This window comes from Canis lupus, chromosome 3 (genome assembly GCF_011100685.1).
Source record: "Canis lupus familiaris isolate Mischka breed German Shepherd chromosome 3, alternate assembly UU_Cfam_GSD_1.0, whole genome shotgun sequence".
NCBI classification, from domain to species: Eukaryota; Metazoa; Chordata; class Mammalia; order Carnivora; family Canidae; genus Canis; species Canis lupus.
Genome location: NC_049224.1, coordinates 29229845 through 29252263, shown reverse-complemented (window position 1 = coordinate 29252263; position 22419 = coordinate 29229845). Strand labels below are relative to the sequence as shown.

Below are 22419 nucleotides of genomic sequence, written 5' to 3'. Positions count from 1 at the left end.
AGTCAGTTAAGCATTTGACTTTGGCTCAGGGTCCTGGGATCAAATCTCACCTCGGGAATCCCTGCTTAGTGGGGAATCTGCTCCTTCTTCTCCCTTCACCCTCCCCCCCCCTCATTCTCACAGTCTCTATCGCTCTTTTAAACAAATAACATCTTAAAAAAAAGAGAGAGAGAGGGAGAGAGAGAATGTATTTGAAGAAATGAGATACCTTATCAGGTAGTGAGTTTCCTGACTCTTGAAAATGTCTAAGCTGATGCTAAATAACCATCTGCTCCACAATTTCTGTGAATGATTTGACTAGCAATAATGAGATGAGATGACCAAAGACCTTCCTTCCTACCTTAATAGACCCTACCTAGCATCTAGTAGAGTTTTTTTCAATAGGTTCTTTTTTTAATTTAAATTCAAGTTAGTTAACATATAGTGTATTATTGGTTTCAGGGGTAGAGTTTCATGATTCATTAGTTGCATATAATACCCAGGGCTCATTACATCAAGTACCCTAATACCCATCACCCAAATACCCCATCTCCCCCACCAACCTTCAGCAACCCTCATTTTGTTCCCTAGAGTTAAGAGACTCTTATGGTTTGCCTCCCTCTGTTTTCATCTTATTTTTCTTTCCCTTCCCCTAGGTTCATCTGTTTTGTTTCTTACACATATGAGTGAAATCATATGGTGTCTTCCTCGGACTTATTTTACTTAGTATAAGTGCATTCCATCCACATCATTGCAAACAGCAAGATTTCATTCTTTTTGATGACTTTCAGTGTGTGTGTGTGTGTGTGTGCGCGCACGCACACACACCACCTCTTCTTCATCCATTCATCTGTCAGTGGACATGTGGGCTCTTTCCATAGTTCAAATCACTATGTTTGTATCCTTTGGATAAATAACTAGTAGTACAATCACTGGGTTGTCAGGTAGTTATATTTTTAACTTTTTAAGGAACCTCCACACTGTTTTCCACAGTGGCTGCACCAGTTTGCATTCCCACCAACAATGAAAGAGGGTTGCCCTTTCTACACATACTCGCCAACATCTGTTGTATCCTAAGCTATTAATTTTAGCCAGGCCAACTGGTGTGAGTATCTCTCTTTTTTTTTTAAGATTTTATTTATTCATGAGAGACACAGAGTGGGAGAGGCAGAGACACAGGCAGAGGGAGAAGCAGGCTCCATGTAGGGAGCCCGATGTGGGACTCGATCCCAGGACTCCAGGATCACACCCTGGGCGGAAAGCAGGTGCTAAACTGCTGAGCCACCCAGAGACCTCCTGGTGTGAGTATCTCATTGTGATTTCTCATTTGTATTTCCCTGATGATGAGTGATGTTGAACATTTTCTTTAAGATTTTATTTATTTATTCATGAGAGACACAGCAGACTCTCATTTATTCATGAGAGACAGAGACACAGGCAGAGGGAGAAGCAGGCTCCCTGAAGGAAGCCTGATGCAGGATTCGATCCCAGGACCCCAGGATCATGACCTGAGCCAAAGGCAGATACAGACAAACTTCCAGATGTGATTCTCCCAAAATTTAGATTTCATCATCTCACTCTATCCCTATGCTCCAGGTCAGACTTTTCTGTATTATACCCAACTAATCCTCCATTCTCCCTCTCCCCTCACCATAATTACCTGAGGGATGCATGGGCAACATGTCCACCTAATGCTCCTCCTCAGCCCTGATCCCAGCTCCAGGTGTCCCTGAGGCAGCAGAAATTTGGGGCCAGGAGGATGAGGACTTCCTGTCTGTGGGGAACAACAGGATTACCATAGGGAAGGAAAAAGAAAAGCTCAGAGCAGTGTATTACATAAGAAAAATGGACTCTGGGGATTTCAAAGCAGAGGAATAAAGATAGGAAAGAAAAAGAGGTGGGGGGTTTTTGTAGGGGAGCAGTGCATTCACGAAGACTACTTTAAAACTCAAAGACAGATAAATGGCTCAAGTGACTTTGGAGCCCAGGGTCACCTAAGAGGAATCAACAATGCAGAAAGTACCTCTGTAGCCTCAGAAGTTTTTAGGCAATCAATCTCTAAGGATATCTGTAAAATCTTAGTTACTCTAGAAAAGCTGATTCTTAAGACAGGACACTGTGACAGGAAGAAATTATAATTGATACCTTTGTTTTTTCCTTGCGAAATGTGTCCAACAAACAAAAGAATGTATATACCATTTGAAGAATAATAAAATTCATCCATGTCTCACCTTCAACACAAAGAATATTTTCTTCACTCCTTTTTCTCCTAACTTCTGGGGGCATCCCTAAACAAGTAAAGTAGATTTATCTGGGGAGCCAGTCTCAGGTGTGGTAAAATTTCCTTAAACTGAAGAATGCTCCTATGCAAACACTCTATCTCCAACATTAATTTTATTTGCTTCCTAATGTTTAAGTTTTTAATTGATGAAGATACAGACATTCCTTCCACACTAAACTTAAAGGGTTTGAAATAGATGAGTTAGCATATTGCTTTAAATCTATTTAGTCGAAATGTAAATGACAACAGCTAATTTCCTATTTTGAATAAGGAAAAGGATCTGAAGGAGAAGATCCTGACTAAAAATGTCAGGGGAGAGAAGGAAGCTGAAGCCTCCTAAAAAATTTCACATACTTCACTAGTTTCCTCTGGACTTGAACTATCTGCCTTCATCCAAACATAAAAAGAGGTATGAGCAGCAATACTTTCTGGCCTATGTCCATGCACTCACCTGAACGGCCACTAAGCCACCCGTTCCTTTCATCCTCCCACGTGGTCATAAACACCTAGCATTGCCTTGGCAACTAAATAAATACACTGACACTGCCACATACTAGCTTCTAAGTAGTTGTCCAGTTGCCTTGCTAACTGTATACAAGGAACTACTACTACACAAATCCAGTCAATCGAAGCAAAATTTACCGACTTAGAAGGATATGCCTAGCTATTTTCTAATTTCTCCTTTTCAGTTGAATCCATGGACTATCCAATGCCTATGACTATCCAATCCATGTCTTGCTAACTGTATACAAGGAACTAGTACTACACAAATCCAGTCAATCAAAGCAAAATTTACCTTCCTTTAGAAGGATATGCCTAGCTATTTTCTAATTTCTCCTTCTCAGTTGAATCCATGGAGTAACCATACTTTACTGGATGATATAAAAACATGTACAGCCATGTTTTCTACAGAAAGTTAAATTCTTGCATATTCCAATCTTCCTTTCCTACCCTGGAAAATAATTCCAATGCAGTTTCCAACCCTGGATCCTATTACAAGGAGGTTAGGGATGGTGTCAGTGGTAGCAACTCTTCAGCAGAGCACGGCTGTTTTGTGCCCACCTTTTCATCCCCTTACACAATGCTGACTTGACTTGACTCACAATCAGATCCTCTCCTCCCAAATACTGGAGGAACAATACTGGTCCTCCTTGTGAAGGCAGGGATCAGCCTGGAGCCCTGGGGAAGTGTGTTAGCTCCCACGGTGCCATTCAGGAAGGAAAGCTCGCCATTCGTATCACCAAGTCCTGGATTCAGTTGGGCCTACAGGACGAGGGAAGAAGAAACAAATCCAATAGATGTTTTCCATTAACTAAATGCCAAGAACAGGCCACGTCCCATTCATCTTCTGCCATCCTGGGCCCACAGCGGACCTTCTATAAAGTCAGTAGAAGTGAAGTAATAAGTACAATGCAATCATGAGATACATCGGTATCAGCTCCCAACACCTCTCTCCCTCAGATGCCCTAAACTAGCATTTGACGGCGAAGAATCTGAAAGTCAAATGCAACAACATGGTTCTCATAGATCCTGTTGTTCAAGTGATGCCAAGATGTTCACAGATGTGACTTGTGGCCTCACTTGAAGTTGCAAATGATGTATTACCAACTATGCAAAAACAAAAATAAAAAGCCACCAAAAAAAAAAAAATAGAACAATCCGTTAAAAGAAAGATTAGACAAAGGCCTGCCCAGGCCTCTGATTACAGTATCTTTTTTTTTTTAAGATTTATCTATTCATGAAAGACACACACACAGAGAGAGAGAGGCAGAGGGAGAAGCAGTCTCCATGCAGGGAACCTGATGTGGGACTCGATCCTGGGACTGTGGGACTCTATCCTGGGACTCCAAGATCACGCCCTGGGTAGAAGGCAGGCACTAAACCGCTGAGCCACCCAGGGATCCCTGATTGCAGTATTTTAAATTGACTTTCCCACATTGGTCAGCCATACAGATTTATAATATTATTAGATATGGGTTAGCATTGGGAAAGAACCTCAGGTAACAGATGAGGATATAGAAGCTCATAGCTGCTAAGTAACTGGACTGAGATCATGGTTCAATAATAACTGATCAAGGATTACAACTATGATTTCCAAACCATGCTGTCTATCTTCATGGTCCTCAACTACAGCAGAATAGGGGCAAGGGTTGTTCTTCTACAAGTAAAAGGGGAAAACTATCTCCTTGAGAAGCAGCAATTTTCCAACGCAGGGTATCCAAAGCAACACCTACCAGAACCTCGAGGTCCTACTATGGAATTAGTACACCTGAGGAGAAAATTCTCATCATAACTCTTCAAATCTGAAATGTCTCAAGGCATACAACTAGTTCTCAGAGAAGCCACTAGGCTTAAAACGAAAATGAAGCTCTTAAGTCTTCCAACAGGGAAATCTAAGATAGTAGGTTTCCTGGCAAGCGTGTGCTCCTTCCTCTATTGTGGGAAACAATACGTCACTGGAGTTTCTAAGAGTGGCATATTAACTCTTCCAAGATACCAGGGCATCATTTACTAAATTATCTTTGTAAGACACTACATGGTAGCCGGGCTCTTCGGAAAAGGTAATTAGCCTCCCATGGGTGACTAGTTTACTCCAAGTGAGTACTGTATTCACCGTAGGATGAGAATGGTCTCTTTTTATGGGAATGAAAACATTATTTTGCTTGTTGTCAGGAGTGATTTGTTTTTTTATCTTAATAATCATATAAGCCCCTTAATATATGGTATTTTTCATTGGTAACTCCCCTAGATATAACAGACAAGCAGCAAGTGCAATAAACTGGGAGCTTTAACACTGACACACATGACCTAAATTCAACTTAATAAACATCTATTGAGCACCTATTATATGCCAGAGTCAATCCTAGATATTGGAAAATTACAGTGCAAAAATTTATCTATTTGGTGATGCTGTATCCATCAGTGAATATACTATTCATCAGTGATACTGTAATGACACTGTATGAGATTATAAATGGTTATTAATGTGGGTATGGCAAATAGTCCACCATAGCTCGTCCTGGTCATTATAGACCTAATCTGGTCAATGGCTCCAAATTTAAGATGATAATAGAAAACTTAGTAATAACAGATAAATATGCCACACCTACTTTATCGACCTGAAAATGAGGCCCACAAAGAGAAGTCACAGCATGCCAGTAACTGGAGAAGAAAATCCTAAAGGGACACATTGCTATGCTATGAGGCTCAGCTCCCTCAGGAAGCCTTGTCCAGGAATTCTAGGCCCAATGATCTCCTACTTCTTTGCATTCCCACTACATTTATTATGTAAATCAGAATACTTAGCATTTGATCAAACCATTAAAAAGTCTTGTGTAGTTTTCTTCTAAAAATATATTTGTCAGGCAGCCCTGGTGGCTCAGCGGTTTAGCGTGCCGCCTTCAGCCCAGAGTGGGATCCTGGAGACCAGATATCGAGCCCCACGTCGAGCTTCCTGCATGGAGCCTGCTTCTCCCTCTTCCTATCTCTCTGCCTCTCTCTCTCTCTCTGTCTCTCATGATAAATAAAATATTTTTTAAAACTATATATATATATATATATATATATATATATATATATATATATATATCAAGGTATATATATTTGTCTTGGGACTCCTGGGTGGCTCAGTGGTTGAGCGTCTGTTTTTGGCTCAGGGCATGATCCCAGTCTAGGGATCAAGTCCCACTTTGGGCTCCCTGCATGGAGCCTGCTTCCTCTGTCTGTGTCTCTGCCTCTCTCTGTGTGTCCCTACCTCTCTCTCTGTGTCTCTCATGAATAAATAAATAAAATCTTTAAATATATATATTTGTCTTGTCTCACCATCTGTATGTAGGCTCCTCAGGAGCTTGGACATTGGGGCACCTGGGTGGCTCAGTTAAGCATCCAACTCTCAGTTTTGACTGATGATCTCAGGACCATGAGGTTGAGCCCCACATCAGGCTCTGCGCTAAGTGGGGAGTCAGTTTGGGATTCTCTTTCTTTTTGTCTGCCCCTTCCCCTTGTTCTCATTCTCCCTCTCTCTCTCTCTCTTGTTCTCTCTCAAATAAATAAATAAATTTTTTTTTTTAAAGGACCTGTACATCATCTATTTCTCTGGCACTCCCATTTCCACTGCTTGGCTGGTAACCACAAAAAAGTAGTTGTTGACTTATAAGTATGAAAAACATTTCAAATAAGAGAGCTACGGCTGCTTATGACAGAGAAAGTAAGACTGCAGAGATATTTTCTACTCACTGAAAATCCATGGCCAGCCCTCTTGCAATTAGAGGAAATCATGTGACTAGGTCTTGCTTATTGGACCATAAGCAGAAGTTTCCAGGCCAAAGCATTAGAGTCAATTCACAGCCTTCCAGCTCTCCCTTTTCCTTCCCCAAAGATGATGGAAACCCTATACTGAGGAAGTCAAACCACAAAATGAACAGTTTGGATCACTGAGTCACACTACATGAAGGGGAACTGTCCTCAACAATCACTTCACTTACAGTGGAGTTTTTGTGAGCAAGAAATAAACCCAGTTGTGTAAAGCCAGAGGTAGGATTATGTGGTACCATACCATAACTTAGTGTTACACTGATAGAAATAGTAATAGAACACTAAAAATAAAAATCATCAGTACTAAGATATGTGATGTAAAGTCCTAATGAAGCAAAAATATAGAAACAAGAAAAGAAAGCAGACAAGGTCAATAAAATGAGGGACTTCCTGGCTGTCGGGCCAACACTGGAGATTTGTCTTGTGATCTACCAGAATCTACAAGTCCACTTGGCAAGAAAAGAAAAAAACAACTGTGGTCAGGAACCAGGACTAGGTGATCTCAAATATCCCTTCAAACGCTGAGATTTAATGACCATGATGGACAGGGGATTTCTAATATGTGGAAGACAGAAAAATGAGAAACAGCTTATCCGGAGTTGTGACCATTTAATGTAATACATCAAAAGACATCAAAAGATCTCCCTATAAAATCTTGCAGGGAAAGACAAGGAACATATCTGTAGCACCAAGGGATTCAAGGATGCTCTCTCTTGTGGAAGTCAGAACACCCCCTCTTCCTTAGTATGCCACCCACCCCTCAAAGTACTCTCAGAGCCAGTTCCCAAGTTTCTTGTCACATCACTCCAGAGCTCCTGTCACGAGAAGACAACTCCACTGATAAAGACTCTTCACTCGATAAAAAGCCTTCTCAGTCGCTTGGTAGAACCATCTTGAATTCATTTCCACAGAGTGGGTAAAGTTCAAGAGGAAAGGCCTTTTTTTAGACTCTTGAAACCATGTTTACCTTTAATGTAGCTACCACGTCCCATTAAAAATCATCTGTACTAAAAAAAAAAAAAAAAATCATCTCTACTGTTTAAATAACAAGGCTGGATTGTTAAGCCTGTAAGTAAAGGAAGCAATTTAGTTTCTTCCCTGAAAATATTTTAAGAATAAGAACAATGTCTACATGTCACATATACAATGGTATTCCTGAAACATCTGAAGACCTGACTTAAAAAAATGATCTCTGCCACTTATTGGGTATATGACCTTGGGCAAGTTATTTAGTCTCTATGAGTTTCAATTTCTTCATCTCTAAAGGAGGGATTACAATATCTACTCATAAAGGTGACATTATGATTAAAAAGGGAGAGTACACTGAACACTGAAAAACAGGGGTTCAAATGTAAGGTACTAGAGGGAAAGTAATAAACACCATCTGAAAATACTATTTCTGAAATCACTGTTGGGAGTACCAGTGGCAGATTAAGCACATGATAAGTAATAAAACAAGGGCAGCAAAAAGAGAAACCAATTAAGCCTCACTGAACTCATTCAGAATTTCAAAATTATAAAATCCAGAAAGAACTTATTTCACTGTCAATATACCTATATTTTGTGTTTTACTATTATTTTTATTTTTTAATTTCATAAGCATCACATATAATCTTATGAGAAGGGCTTCTAGAGTTCTTAGTCTGACCTTGTTTGAGTTTATCTTAAATAGATTCAATAATGATGGTGAACAAAAGCAGATAGAGCCCTGTGACATTTCAATGAAAGATATAAAGAACAGATACTTTATATGTCATGTGGGTGAATTATCTATTCCTGGTACCTGTGAATTACTTCAACTCACAGCTAAAAGGGATTGTGGCACAGGGTGAGCAACTGCAACAAGTCTGTCTCAAATCCAGCTCGGCTTTACAGATGCGAACTTGGATATATGCAGTATTTGAGCATGTGGACAGAAGATGCAGCTTAACTGCACAAACAACTAATTATGCCTGCTTAAAGACTGATTACGACTTTGTCAAAATCAAGAGAGGGCCTCTTTGTAGCTCACGCCTAAAAGTCCTTAAAAGTGTTTTCTAGTAAGTCTTATAAATCCATGCCTTCTTTTGAGAGCATGCAAGAAGAAACGCAAAAGGCATTATTCTGTTTCTCTCTGTAATGACCACATGCTAAATAGGCCATGGTTCCTGTACCAAAAGCTCTGCACTGATGAGAGCAGAGAGCCAAGCAGGGGGTGCCCCTCTTTCTTGCTGCTTTTATTTTTAAAATTAATCATAATTTCTGCATTGGATATGAGGATGGGTTTACAGCTATTAGCCATCATATTAATAATTTAGAAAAGACATGCCCAATCACTTGTATTCTTTCAATTCCCTACGAACACAGCTGCAACCCACATTAGAAGCGAGGGTGAATGGATATTTTTCAGATGAGATATTTGGGCTGAATTATTAGGGTAGCCTGTACTACAAAATTACTAATAAACATTGCTTCTGGCTCAATTTAGCCTGAACTCAGTGAACCTAGTCAATGGTGACAAATCAAAAACTCCGAAATGCCCAATGAATGAATCTAACTAATCAAGGAACCCTGTAGGAAGTAGATGCCAGGATTAATGAGCCAGTAGTTTCACCATGCCATGCTGTTATTTCTTCACATAAATGCCCTCAGATGAGATTACCTTTATGTCATGAAAAGGAGAAAAGGAAGGTTACATTCTTTCAACTGACAGGTTAACTACTGCCATTACTAGAAGACACATCTTTGTGGGTTAAGTTTTTTCTTTATCCTAAAAATTGAAATATAAAGTCCACAGCACACATTAAAAACATTTTCATTTTTTACAGGAAGCAGTCACCGAGGACATCAAACATAAATTACTCCAATGTTAGAATTTCCGCTGTATTCTCCATCTATAACTACCTTGATTTACCCAAATTGCTCTTCATCCTATTTTGTGTTTAATACCTAACATCATCTTTATTAGGCTGAATTCCTATATCCTATTTCTTTCACCGTCAACAAAAGGTAAACTAAGTGCAACATAATTACTATGCCATCATATTATACCACATATATTCAGTACCAATCTTGAGAAAAATACACAAGGATGTGTATACACACAAGGATGAATATGTATATTCAAATATATCAATCACATAGTAACATCATAATAAACTTTGACTTTTTCTAGCCAGCATGTGGTGATAGGTATTCAATGCCAAACAGGCAACTTAACAAAAAGTACAATTTGTTAGAGGCAGAACAACCAGTATGTTGTACTTATCTACCTTGTGTTCTAATATTAGTCATCATTATTGTCTTTCATCTTTATTCTCTATTATATGCAATTATTTATTATTATAATTTTAATAGTTTTGAGACAGCTGCTGCTAAAAGAGTAAAAAAAATAATAAGAAGCATTATTTCGTTTTTAGGGTTTTTTCCTACCTCAAAATGTAGAAATCTTTTAGGTTTATGATTGAGATTCTCATTCTCTGCTTTTTTTCCTCACTAAACTGTCAACTTTTACAATTTAGACTAGGTTGCCTTCCCTTATGCTAATAGCATGCACAATATTTAAATATTCAGGATTCTTAATAGAAATCTATTGCTATAGAAACAAATATTATTCTAAAGTCAGGTCAAGTGAAAAAATTCTGTATACTTCCATTATAATATTGATAACCACTATATTATGAAATATAAGTAGCTTTGAAAGCATCTATCACTTCAGTTGATTTGTAACTTCTCATCAGTGTTCTGAGTTGGCCCATTTTTTTTTTCAAATGAAAGATTTCCCTTGCCTTTGAGAAATACAATTTTTAAAGATTCCATTTAGCATCCTTTATTGCATTCCTACATCATAAAGTTATGCTTTATAGCAGCATAAAAAAGCTGTAAAATTAGCATCCTTGTAAACAACCTTCCATGCTCACTGGTAAAGCAATCTGTAATTTGTACTGATCTCTTAAATGTGACTTGAGATTACAGGAGCCACGATTTCGATTTTTTCAAAAAAAAAAAAAAACAGCACTATGTTAAGAGAGAATATGATGAAATATAAAAACAAGAAAAGGTATTTTTCACCACAGGTATTTCAGAAATGCAGTTATTATGTTGCTAAATTCTAGAATTCTAAAATATAGAAACGTTCCATTTTTATATGAAATCCCGAATGAACATTGTTTTTACGTTAATACTTTAACCTTAGATTTAAAATATCCTTTAGAAAAGGGGAATTTAAATATTCTGTGAGCCCACTCACCAATTTTACCTCTAATTAAAATTCCTAAGGTAACATGAAGAAATAATATTTATCATAGAAAATCATGCCTTTTTGTCCTTGCGTTCGAGGAGATTCCAGTGTGCTCTCAGTTGAACAACGATTATAATAGTTCCTGAAATCCACGTGTAGCCCCGTGGTACAAAAACTATACTGTAGGGCAAGGGTCTGTTTAGGATTTATACTCCGTGGCAACCAAATGAGAAATCTTCCCACGGGAGTGGGCGCGTCTCAATGCCTATAATGGCCCTTAAATTCTAAACCACGAGATCGATTTTGATTAGCCTTCCAAAGAAAGCCTGTGGTATTGATTTGCCTCCAAGTTTAAAGCACACCCACAACCTTCCCCGCCAGGCTCCCGAGGCAGCAGCCATCGTCACGACCGTGTGGGCCGTGCGGGGCCGTGCGGGGCCGTGTGGGGGCGTGTGGTGGCCGTGTGGTGGCCGTGTGGGGCCGTGTCGGGCCGTGTCGGGCCGTGTGGGGGCCGTGTGGTGGCCGTGTCGGGCCGTGTGGGGGCCGTGTCGGGCCGTGTGGTGGCCGTGTGGTGGCCGTGTGGGGCCGTGTCGGGCCGTGTGGTGGCCGTGTAGTGGCCGTGTGGGGCCGTGTGGGGCCGTGTGGTGGCCGTATGGGGCCGTGTGGGGTCGTGTGGGGCCGTGTGGGACCGTGTGGGGCCGTGTGGGACCGTGTGGGGCGTCCTCCGAGCACGTGCCTGTAGTAGGGCTGAGCCCGCAGCCGTGCAGGCCAGGCAGGAAGACCTGGGGGCACGCCGCAAAGCCAGGTCGTCCAGGGCTTGGGAGTCCGGTCCGGGTCCCGAAGCCAGCCGAGCCCCCGTGGTCACCGAGGAACCGGGGCCCCTTGCGCAGGGCCCGGAGGCCCAGGGCACGGAGGGAGGCCACCCCCACCCCCTCCACCAGGGCCCTTCCCGTCCACTGTGTACCTGCGGCCAGATGTGGCTCTGGGTGACGCTGGAGGGCAGAGCTGCGGCCCTCTCTGCCCTGCGGAGCACGGAGCCCGCCCAGGAGGGCCACCACCCCTCGGCCCAGGGCAACAGCTCACTGGAAAAGCCTCTCAGCCATCTGGGCGGCCTTCGCGGCCTTGGCTGCGCACTGAGGCCCACCGGCCCAAAGCCTCGCGAGGCCCAGAGCTCGCGCGAGACCCTCCCCGTCAGGCCTTCCCGCTTCAGGCCTGCGGGCTCGGGCCTCGAGGCCTGGCCTCCAACCGGCGCCGGCGCCGGCTTGGGCTGCCCCTCAGCGCGACCCTGAACCCGGCCTCCGGGGTCCCGCCCGCTGTACTCTCCTCCCCTCGGCCGCGAGCCCGGCTCCTGAAATTCAGTCACCACAGAACCCATCATTCTCTGTATCACATACTGAAAATGATTTTATTTTAACCATTTACATTTAACTTGATATAAACTTGTCCGGAAAAGTCAAATAATATGCTTTATATTAGCTCAAACATTTATTAAGAAAACCAAATTCCATAAATAAGCACAGACAGTAAGTTAAAACATATCACAAATTGACCAGTATGTAACAAGAATGCTTTATCTACACAAAACATCCTATTTCACATGTTTGTTCATTCTTCGAAAGCGCTTCTGTTCTCTGGGTTTGGATTTGACCAGCACATGCAGAAAGAGCTGATTGTGTTTCTCTGTACAAAGTCGCAGGGCTGTGGAGGTCCGCGTGCCCCGGGCGGCCAGGGGGCGGCCAGGGGGCAGCCAAGGGGCGGCCAGGCCGGGCCGCCACGACACAGCCTAGGGCACAGAGCAGCGAGGAGAGAGGGACGGAAGGGAAGCAAACGAACCCCAGTCCTGAAGGATCCGGAAGAGAGATGTGGCTTTTACTTTTACAAAAGGAAAATGTTCTTACTTGACTTTATTCTTCCTTTTAAAGACTTATCAAAATGGGTGAGAGCGCCTCTTCCTCGTCACGTGACCGCTCCAGGCCGCTCCAGCCCGGGTCCAGCCCCGCTCCAGCCCCAGTCCACCCCCGCTCCAGCCCAGTCCACCGGCAGGTGCCTCCTGAGGAGCCTCCCTTCCGTGACCTCACACAGTTGTGCTTAAGAAAACAAAAGTAAGAGAAAGGTGTTCTCTTGCAAGCCAACGGAGGGCTGCGTGGATGGGGCAGGGGTGGGGCGGCGGGAGAGGAAAGAAACAGGAATGGGGCGGAGAAGACAGGGGTAAACCAAGTGATGTCAGTTGGGCCCTCAGATGCTTGTCCTCCTTTAAGACGAAAATCCCTAACATTGTGCTGTCCCTTGAGCACGTGCGTGTGTGACCTGGGTGCACGGGGGAGGGGGGGGCGGGCGTGTGTGTAGTGTCTGAGAGTGAGCGAGAGTGCGGGGGGTGTGTTTCTGCCCACAAACCAGTCCATTGGTGTCTGATTTCAGATCCTGAGTCGACTCCCTGTTAAGTAAAATGGCGGGAAGGATGCTTCTGGCCGGGCGCGGGAGGAGGGGCGGGGGCGCGGGCCGGGGGCGCGGGCGCGGGCGCGGGCGCGGGCGGGTGGAGGGGAGCGCGCCGCCAGGCGGAGGCCGGGAGGAGGGCGGGAGCGCGGGCAGCGCGGGCCGGGGCCGGGGCCGGGGCCGGGGCCGGGGCCGGGGCCGGGGCCGGGGCCGGGGCCGGGGCCGGGGCCGGGGCGGGGGCGGCTGGAGCCCGCGGGCGGGGGTGAGCCCGACGGCGAACGCGGGAGCGGAGCGCTAGACGGGAAGTGGCAGGGGCCGGGGCCGGGGCCGGGGGCTGGGAGGGGCGGGGGGGCGCCGGGGCAGGGAGCGGGGGCCCGGGCGCTCGCCGGGGGACGTCGGGGCGCCCCGGGGGCGGGGCGCGGCTGCATTAGGTGAAGCTCATGGAGACTGTGTGCTCTAGCGCCTTGCGGCGGAGGGAGGCGATGCTCGTGCCCCGCCACACGTCGCTGCTGTCCGGGGAGCTGCAGAGCTGGGGCGAGCCCGAGACGTTGCTGGGGCCGGGGAGGGAGGCGGGCACCATGCCGGGGAAGGCGGGCTGGTAGAGGTGCGACTGCAGCCCCGCGCCGTTGGAGCCCGCCAGGCTGTTGGACAGGCCCATGGAGTTGGGCGGCGGCCCGGCCGCCAGGCTGCACTGGGACAGCGACTGCGCCATGGCCTGCTGCCGGCCCAGCGCGGGCGGCAGCGGCAGCTGAGACACGCCCGGCATGGCGGCCGCCGCCCAGCGCGTGTCGTTGGCGTGGAAGGAGCACAGGCTGTCGCCCATGGCGGCGGCGGCGGCGGCGGCGGCCGACGGAAACTGAGGCAGGCCCGGCGTGGGCAGCAGCGTCCCCGGCGCGCGGAACACGTTGGTGGTCTTCTTGCGCTTCTTCCACTTGGCGCGCCGGTTCTGGAACCAGACCTGGAGCGGGCGGGGCGGGAGACACACACGGCGCCGTTAGCCGGCGGAGGCGCGGGCCCGAGCGCTGCGCGGGCGCCCCGCGTGCCCCGCGTGCCTCCACCCGCCGCCCCCCCCCCCGCCCCCCGGCCCGGGCCGCGGGTCTTCGCAGCTCGAGACAACTGGCGGGTTGCACTGAGCAAGGGCCCCCTTCCGGGGTCCTGGGCGCTAGTGCCCCGGGGCGCTTACCCTCGGTGCACACACCGCGCCGCTGCACGCCGCCACAGTCCGTGCACTGCTTACGTGCGCAAGTCTGCAGGCAGGCGTGTGTCAGAATTGGACCCACCGGTGTACAAATGAAGATAAACATGTGTACCCATGTGGCTTAATAGCGTGCCTTATAACACTGATGGGGTAGAGAAATTTCAGAGACGCTGGAAATTTGGAAATTGATGAAGGGCCGTGGACGACACAGCCAGTTTCAAAATCGAAAGACAAAGGAAAGCCCCTAACGCCACGGATGACAGTGCGGAGAGGTTAATATAGTGATCCATGCGGGAAAGCCAGCGGCACTGAGCTACGGTGTCGTTTGGGTCGCCGCTGTGACTTGTGACTCCTAGTGACTGGTACTGCTGCTACAATGTCTCCTTGCCTCCTGCTCAAACCTCTCTAAGGGCACCTTTCATCTGAGCTGTGCAGATGCGCTGGAACCCGCTGCCAAAGCCCCGAGCCCTGGAGCCTGCAAGTCTATTTTCAGGAACTTACTGAGGACCCGAGACTACAAGGCCTCCAACTCCTCAAGCCCTCCTCTCTGTTTCATCCTTTTCATCTATGAACTGAAAGCAAATTTTCTGACCACAAATTAAAGAAACTCAAGTTTAAAGCTCACACTAGCCATGAATCAAATTTGATTTTGCGTAGACCCGATATCCATATACCTTTTTAAAGGTGGTGTATTTGACAAAGTATACTCCAAATAAAAACAAACCTTCTACTCGTTCTTTATTCACAGTAACCCTGAATTTCTGAGCCTACCAGACATTTGCCTACTAGTGGCATATCCACTATCACAGAGGAAGGAAAGTTTCTCCTGAAAGATGTCAAGTAAGCTGCCTGACCAAGGTAGCTTCCCATCTCCTCATGTTTGAATTTGATTTTTTTTTTAACAAAATAATTCCCAGCACGCCTACCTGGCAGGCTTGCAGTTTAACATCTAGTCAGTCCGAGGTTTACTGTGCACAAATATAAATGATGCGAGACACAGCTCAGGTACTGAGTCTCCTCTTAGAATTTGGCAAACACAATTTGACTGTATTCATTACCAAAAGATTATTCACCCGTTAATCCAAGCTAATATTTAGTATTTATTCTGCAAGATAAAGGATGCACCTGACCCCTTCTCAGTAAGCCAGCTATCCACAGACTTGTGTTACACCCGTGCAAATGGAGACACTTAACAGTGTGAACGGCATTGCAATCTAGAATTATCGCCCGCCTTTGGATTGGCCCTCGCCTTACTACCATCCTCGTGCCATTGCCCACCATTTTATCTTTCTCTGATTTCTACCCTATTTCCCATGTTTCTGCCTACCCTGAGTTCCGGATTGTATAAAGATGCCGAGTCTCTTACTTGCTAAAGCCCCTTGAGTTGGTGGTGCGACGGATTAATGAGGCTGCGGGGGCCCTCAATAGTAACTGGGATCAATGCCGCTGCCTGAGAATTGAGCTGTTAGAGGCCTCGAGCAGAGAGTAGCCCGCAGGAGCCAAGGAAAGCGTAGCGAGGAGACCTGCAGTCACAGGTCACGTTGCCTTCCCCATCCAAAGCTGGAATAGGGGGAGGTAGACCGGATGGAGCTCTAGACAGGGACAGTGTCTATGTTGAAATGGTCCCATCTCACATTCTGCCCCCGGATATATTTTGAAAGTTATCAATAAAAATGGGCTACTAACATCCTGCAAAGCATCAGTGAGTCCTGAAATGTTTAAATGTTTGGAATGGGCAGTGGGAGATGGGAGTGGCAGACATCTGGGGGGGGAGTGGAAAGAGAAGCAGAAGAAAGAAAGAAGGTGGTGGGGGGGGGATTGCCCCCATAGAACATAAATAGAAAACCCACTCGCTAGACAGGTTTCTGAACCTCAGGCACAGGTGGAAAAGAACAGCTGTTAAAGAACTAAATATTATAGGAATAATCGAAAAATCGTGCTCAATTATGTTTGAGGGTTAGTAGTCAAATGATGGCTACAAAATTTTTTATGTTTCATGGCTTACTGGGGTTGGGGAAAAAAATCTGCATGGGGTCTGAGCACCTCCGTTCCAAGCTATGATGCATATGTTTTTAAAAATGTGAATGTTTCCACTTGAAAACTAGAGCATGACGGATTAAAATGCAGGCAAAACCTAAGGGAGATTTTGAGAATGCACAGATGACAACTCCAGAAAATATATTAACCGCAGCCACGGGCCAACTTTGTACTCAGTTTGAAATGCAGCTCTTCTCAGAAAATGCTTAATACAACAGTGAGAATCTAATGGAGGTTGGAATTTAAAAATCCACTTTCATGATATCTGCTGTTACAGTAATATAGACATACTGTAAATGTATTTTAAAATATATAGCCCGTTTAATTCCCCAACTATAAATGGCTCAGAAATAGAGAAAGAGAGGGAGAAAGAGAGAATATTACTTTTTTTTCCCCCTCGAAGCAAACGCTTTATGAAGATCTCATTGGAATCCAGCAAATGATTAATGTGAAGATTTGGGAGGAAATCTGGGGAGCTGTATTAAAGCCGAGATCTCAGGTTCATTTCGATCAGCCAGCCGTGAACTCTGGGCCGAATTCATTACACTTTAATAGTGCTGGGAGAGGAAGAAAATGCAATTTCTCATTCCATTAGAAAACTAGAAAATACTCTCAGCTTGTCCCCCTATTAAGATGTGGCAGGTGACAGGGCCATTCTGGGGGACACGGTCAATGGAATTACAGCACATTATTTTTGTTCGTATAAAATATTGAAAGGCAAGCCTGACTGTGCAGAAGTTATTTCACTGATTTGGTTTTTATGTAAATAAAATATTGAAAGTTAATTAATCCGTGCTAGAGACTAATGATTATGCTTATTATATTGCATTTGATCGCGTAATTTGCATGATTCTCGCATTGCTGCTTAATAAGCCATTCCAGGTTATAAATAATTCTGAAATTGGTTTCTAATAATGGCATGCTATAAAAGGAATGGTTTTATTACACTAGCCAGAAAAAGGGAGCGATATCAGACATGGAACTGGCCTCCATGTGAATAGAGGTGCTTTAATAAATACTTATAAGCATGATATATACCAGATAGAGATAAAAATAAGTATGTTGGATCAGTTAGTCCAGAATTTAAAAGCATCTTTAAAAACATAGAATTCTAATAAATTAAATGTTTAGATCATTTTTAATCAGTGCAGTGGCCTACACACTGAAAAGAATGTGTGGCAATCTGTTAACTATAAGGAAAACTATGAAGTACTCATCATATAAGAACATAAACCAATTACTATTTAATTTGAATTTGGTCAAGGAGCAATGGTACAGTGAATTGTGAAGTAAATACATTTTCCATAAATTATTTTTGCATTACATTACATAATGTTAATCATTCTGAAATGTTAATTAAGAAGGTTATGTTGATCTGATTACTTTTTAAACTATGAAACATTATTTTTAAAAATATTGAAATTGCCATTCTATTAAATTGTTCCTATCAGCAGCCTCAAGCTATTATCTTTTGTTGAACATTATGCTAGAACAATTAAAGTACTTTGTCTTTTTCTTCTTGATTATTCTTTTGTGTACTTTTTGAAAATAACTGTTTCTATTACATAGTTTGTATTTTATTTCATTTACAACTTTTTCTATTAAAAGAATCACTGCCATTAACCTTTGGAAGACCTAATAAAGTTTAATAGACCTCATTTTCTTTTTTCATAAAGTCAGTTGTCCAATTATATTTTATTTGTGATTCTAAGTTCTATTTTAATTTAAACTAATTACCATTATGTCTAAGCATTAAGCAACAGCATTTTACTCTTTAAAACAAAAATTATTAGGTAGTATTTCTCTTGAGGGAGAAAAAGCAAATTTATGAATTTTGAACCTACAAGATTTTAACAAGCCAGTATTATCATTAGCAGTAATGGATGTATTGAAATTGTATATTTCTGTTAAGGTTTGGACTCAACTTCAGATTTAAAAAAGAGAAGGTAGGCAAAAAAAAATTTTTTTTAAGCATTAATAATATATAGCTGCACAATGCAATGAACACTCTGGGTGTTCATTTCAATGGCCCCCATGGTTCAGGGCTTCCAAAGTTCACTAATGAAACCACCCAGACTTCTATTGAGGAAAAATACTCATCTATATTATACCTCGATTATTTCTTTATTAATCTGACGACTTTAAGTCCCCAATGATGATACTCACTTGCTGACTATTTAGAACAGAAGCACATGCTATTTTTCCAGGTTAGACTATCTTTAAAATGTCGCACAGAGACAGAAATATTCAACACTGTGATTATGGGCCGCCTTGTCTCTTACTTCTTAGATCAAATGTAAAGTAGCTGAGATCTTTAAACTTAATTTGTTAAAGCACCTAGAGCTATAATTGACACCCAGCATGACGGAGGGAAAATACCACGTCCGAGACAGGAAAGGAAGATTTTCAGAACCCTGGATAGCTCAAGACTAACTGTGCGCCTTGGAATTTCACCTCCAGCGCTTATCCATAAAATATGGTATATTGTTTTCATTCTAACAAAAAGCGAAAAGAAAAAAAAAACCCTGAGATGCCTGGGCTTATACTTGTTTTCCCCAATTTTCAGGAAAGTTATAGGTGTGACTTTGTAAGTTATATATAATTTACAACTTGGAGGGTCGTTGGATGAAAACAAGGGGTGAGTAATGATTTCGTCTAGTATCTGTCAATCTTTCCTGCCCTAAATGTCCCTTCTTCAGATCGGATATCTACGACAGAAAGCCTTCATCCCTCCCCCAACGCCATCCCCAGTTTCCTTAGGGGAAAACCAGGGCTCACAGACTGGGGGGATCTCTCCAGCCGCCCTCAGCGCCCCGGTAGACCATCAAAGTTTAAAGCCTTTGCAAGCATCAAAGCAAGGGGTATTTTGCCTGAGAGCGGTGGGAGGGTGATATTCAGGAGAATAAAGCTACACCGTGAAACGCAGGTGTGGATTCTTTTTGAAGGTGCCACTATGTCTTATTTTCTCCCCCTTTCAAGTTTTCGGTGTAATTGTTGCATTCCCCCATTTATCCAGACGCCTAACACAAGCTCGTTACGGGGTAATGAAATACTTGTCAATAACTCGAGCTGCGGTGGAGGCGCGCGCTCAGCGTGGCCGCCAGGGAGACGCGGAGGCCGGGAGACGCGGAGCTCCCCTTCTCAGGACGAAACGGACGACCTGACAGTTGAACGACGCCGGCTTCGCTTTTGAGCCATTTCTGTGGGAATGTGGCTGTGCTGGCGGGAGATCGGGGCCCTGCCTGTCCGTGGAACTCACAGGCCGCCGAAGCGCAAGCCCAGGCCCCCGGCCGGGCAAAGGCCCCTCTTCCTTGGCCCCAGTCGCCCCCCTCCTGGGCTTCTGCCCCCGCGCCCACGCCCGGTGTACCTGCACTCGGGACTCCGTCAGCCCGATACGCAGCGCCAGCTCCTCGCGCATGAAGATGTCGGGGTAGTGAGTCTTCGCGAAGCTCCTCTCCAACTCGTTGAGCTGCGCCGGGGTGAAGCGCGTCCGGTGGCGCTTCTGCTTCTGTTGGCCCTGCTGCTGGCCGGCTTGGCTGGGGTTCGGGCCGCCTTGGGGCCCCGGCTGCTTGTCCGGGTCCTTTGCGCTCACCGCCAGCGAGGCCGGCGTAGAGCCCACTGTGGTGATGTCCTCCCCGGGCAGCAGAGTGGCTCCCTCGACTGGGTCGGAGCTGGGCGCTAGGTCCCCCGGATGGCCCCCAGGGTCGGAGCCCCCCACGCCCAGCCTACACTTCACCGCCTCCCGGTGGCCCAGAAGCTCGGCAGCATCTTTCATACCTGAGGAGGCAAGGGGATCTCCATCACTACCCGCCCGGCCCGGCCAGGAGGGACTGTCCTCACCGCGCGGTCCTCCTGCAGCCCCGTCCTCGGCTCCCTCCGCGCCCCAGGTCGCCCTACGGAGGAAACTCCGGGGCTGTTCTGCTGGCCTCCCCGGAATCTGGACGGCCAGGCGTGAAGGCCACGTCCCGGCCCCATTCCCTCTGTCCGCAGCCAGCTCCCGGAGTAAACAGCACATGCTTTCGTATCTCCCGCAATGAAACACTCCCAGTCCCGGCAAAGAAACCTGCCTCCGAGTCCCTTTCATGAACCGTACCCCTGACGCCCCAGGAACGCGAGAGCAATCCTTGCACCGGGTGGAGGGGGCAGAAAAGAAAGACAGAAAATTAAATGATTCCTTGGTCGCTGCCCCACCTGCGTCTAGGCAGCTTAGCGAACTCTACCTCCGGCCCTCGGCCGATTACCTCTCACTTTTGGAAGATAAATAATTCTCCAAGCCTTCCGCCCTCTGAAATCAACCCAAATCAGCTCCGCCTCCCCCTCAAATCAGAGAAAGTGTTTGGAAAATGGAGTCACATCCATCACCAAAGATTCCCAAACCGGAAACCCAGAGCCCAGCAACGCAGACCGCATTAAGGAAACTCTATAGACAGAACAGTGAATCAAACTTTCGAGAATTCAACTTTTCTTTCCGGAGAAATAAAAAAGCGCGTTCCTCTCAGCCATTGGCAACGCTGAGTCCCTTGCAGGCGGGAATGCCTGTGGGGATGAATTTGGCTTTTCTCCTTTTTCAATGAACACACTTAGAAAATCCGCCTTGATTGCAGCGGCTTCTCGTTTGATGTCAGATTTTTACAAATTCAACCATACTCAGATGAGGGGTAGAGAAGGAGGGAATAGGGACAGAGAGAAAAAAGGGGGAGAAATAAAATCCCAAGTCAAAGCAAACAGGAGGGGGAAGAGAAAAAGAAAAACACCTCCTAACAAATTATCTCAGGGTAGATCACAGTTCAAAAAAAATTTAATAATAATAAGGGAGAGGGAGGAAGGGGGAAAAAGGAAAAACAAAAAGTAACAACATTTCCCTAGTCCTTTTTTGGATCTACATATTCCATAGATTTTTTTTTAAAGACGATGTTAAATCAAATTAAACTTTAATGCAGCACAATTACTTTTAAAGAAATTAGTCCATTTAGGGCGCATTAAGGTAAAATAAGGAACAAATTGACAATTTCCTGCCCCGGCTTCTCCTGGTTGCCCGGGCGAGAGGCGCGCACTCACCTAGCCTGGCGTCCAGGAGGTCGGCGTGAGACAGCATCGCGCACCGCTCCAGGGCGAAAGCTGTTCCCCCCCAAATTTTAGCGGCTTTAAGTTATTTAAAATAGATATAAGCTATAAGCTATACGATATAGATATATATAGATCACCTAAATGAAAGAAAATTCGGTTTGTGGTTAAAAAGGGGGCTTCTTGCATTATAATGTCCTTTAGAGAGACGGGGAGGTGCTTAACAGTTGAATGAACCCGTGAGCAGCTCGGCGAGGGGACCAATCAGGAGGGCAGCCTGCAAATGTCAGCGCCGGGAGAGTCCCCCGCTCCGCCCGCCCGCCCGCCCGCCCGCGCCCGCCCGGAGGAGGCGGTGGCCGCAGCCCCGGCAGCTCCAGCCGCGAGCAGCAGCCAACGCGGCGGAGGCGCCTGGGCCTCGCCCCGGGCTTCCGCGCCCGGCCTCCTTAGCGCTTCCCCGCTGCTCTCCCCAGTCACACCTGTCCTTTCCGTGGCCCCTGCGTCCTCCAAGGTGCGGCCCAGGCTCCGAAAACCTGGGAGCTCCGTGGGCCGGAGGCGGTGCACAGGGCAGCGCAGGGCTTGACCCCCGCGTGACCCGCGAGGCGCCCGCGCCCCGGGCCGCCCCCGCCTGCCTCCGCCTCGGGCCTGCCGACTCGCAGCACCACCAGCGCCCCGCGCGGCCTCTCCACCCGCCCAGCAGGCCTGAGCCCGGGGTCCCGCGGCTCTGCCGGGACCCCCGGGCCTAAAGAGGACCACCCCCCTCAGCAGGCCGGGAGAGGGCAAAAGGAGTCAACTCCCCCGGCGCCCCCGGGGGCCGCAGTCAGCCTCCGGGCCCCGAGTGCGGTGTCGCCTCCTGCGCTCGGCACCTTCCCGCCGCCGGGCTCCCCGCTCCTCCGC

At 46.0% G+C, this 22419-nt stretch overlaps 2 protein-coding genes across 6 annotated transcripts in view; both read right to left on the bottom strand.

The window, feature by feature from the left end:
* WDR41 (WD repeat domain 41) overlaps positions 1-2668 on the bottom strand; it is a 204438-nt gene extending 201770 nt beyond the window's left edge. For 4 of the 5 annotated variants that reach the window (XR_005356842.1, XM_038532488.1, XM_038532491.1 and 1 more), the window contains exons 1-3: positions 2615-2668; positions 2211-2267; positions 1640-1753 (exon numbers count right to left, since the gene is read on the bottom strand). Coding sequence is in view for 4 of the 5 variants with exons in the window: in XM_038532488.1 (XP_038388416.1) it covers positions 1640-1753; positions 2211-2267; positions 2615-2653 (210 nt within the window). In the remaining variant the exon portion in view is untranslated. The remainder of the gene's footprint in view (positions 1-1639; positions 1754-2210; positions 2268-2614) is intronic. The other variant, XM_038532490.1, reaches the window with a different exon arrangement.
* A 10985-nt stretch (positions 2669-13653) lies between these two features.
* On the bottom strand, positions 13654-21668 carry OTP (orthopedia homeobox). Its single transcript, XM_038532084.1, has 3 exons — positions 21520-21668; positions 19829-20238; positions 13654-14184 (listed from the first exon to the last, which is right to left on the bottom strand). The coding sequence occupies exons 1-3, from the start codon at positions 21554-21556 to the stop codon at positions 13654-13656; spliced, it is 978 nt and encodes a 325-aa protein (XP_038388012.1). The 5' UTR covers positions 21557-21668.
* Between the last annotated feature and the right edge of the window lie 751 nt (positions 21669-22419).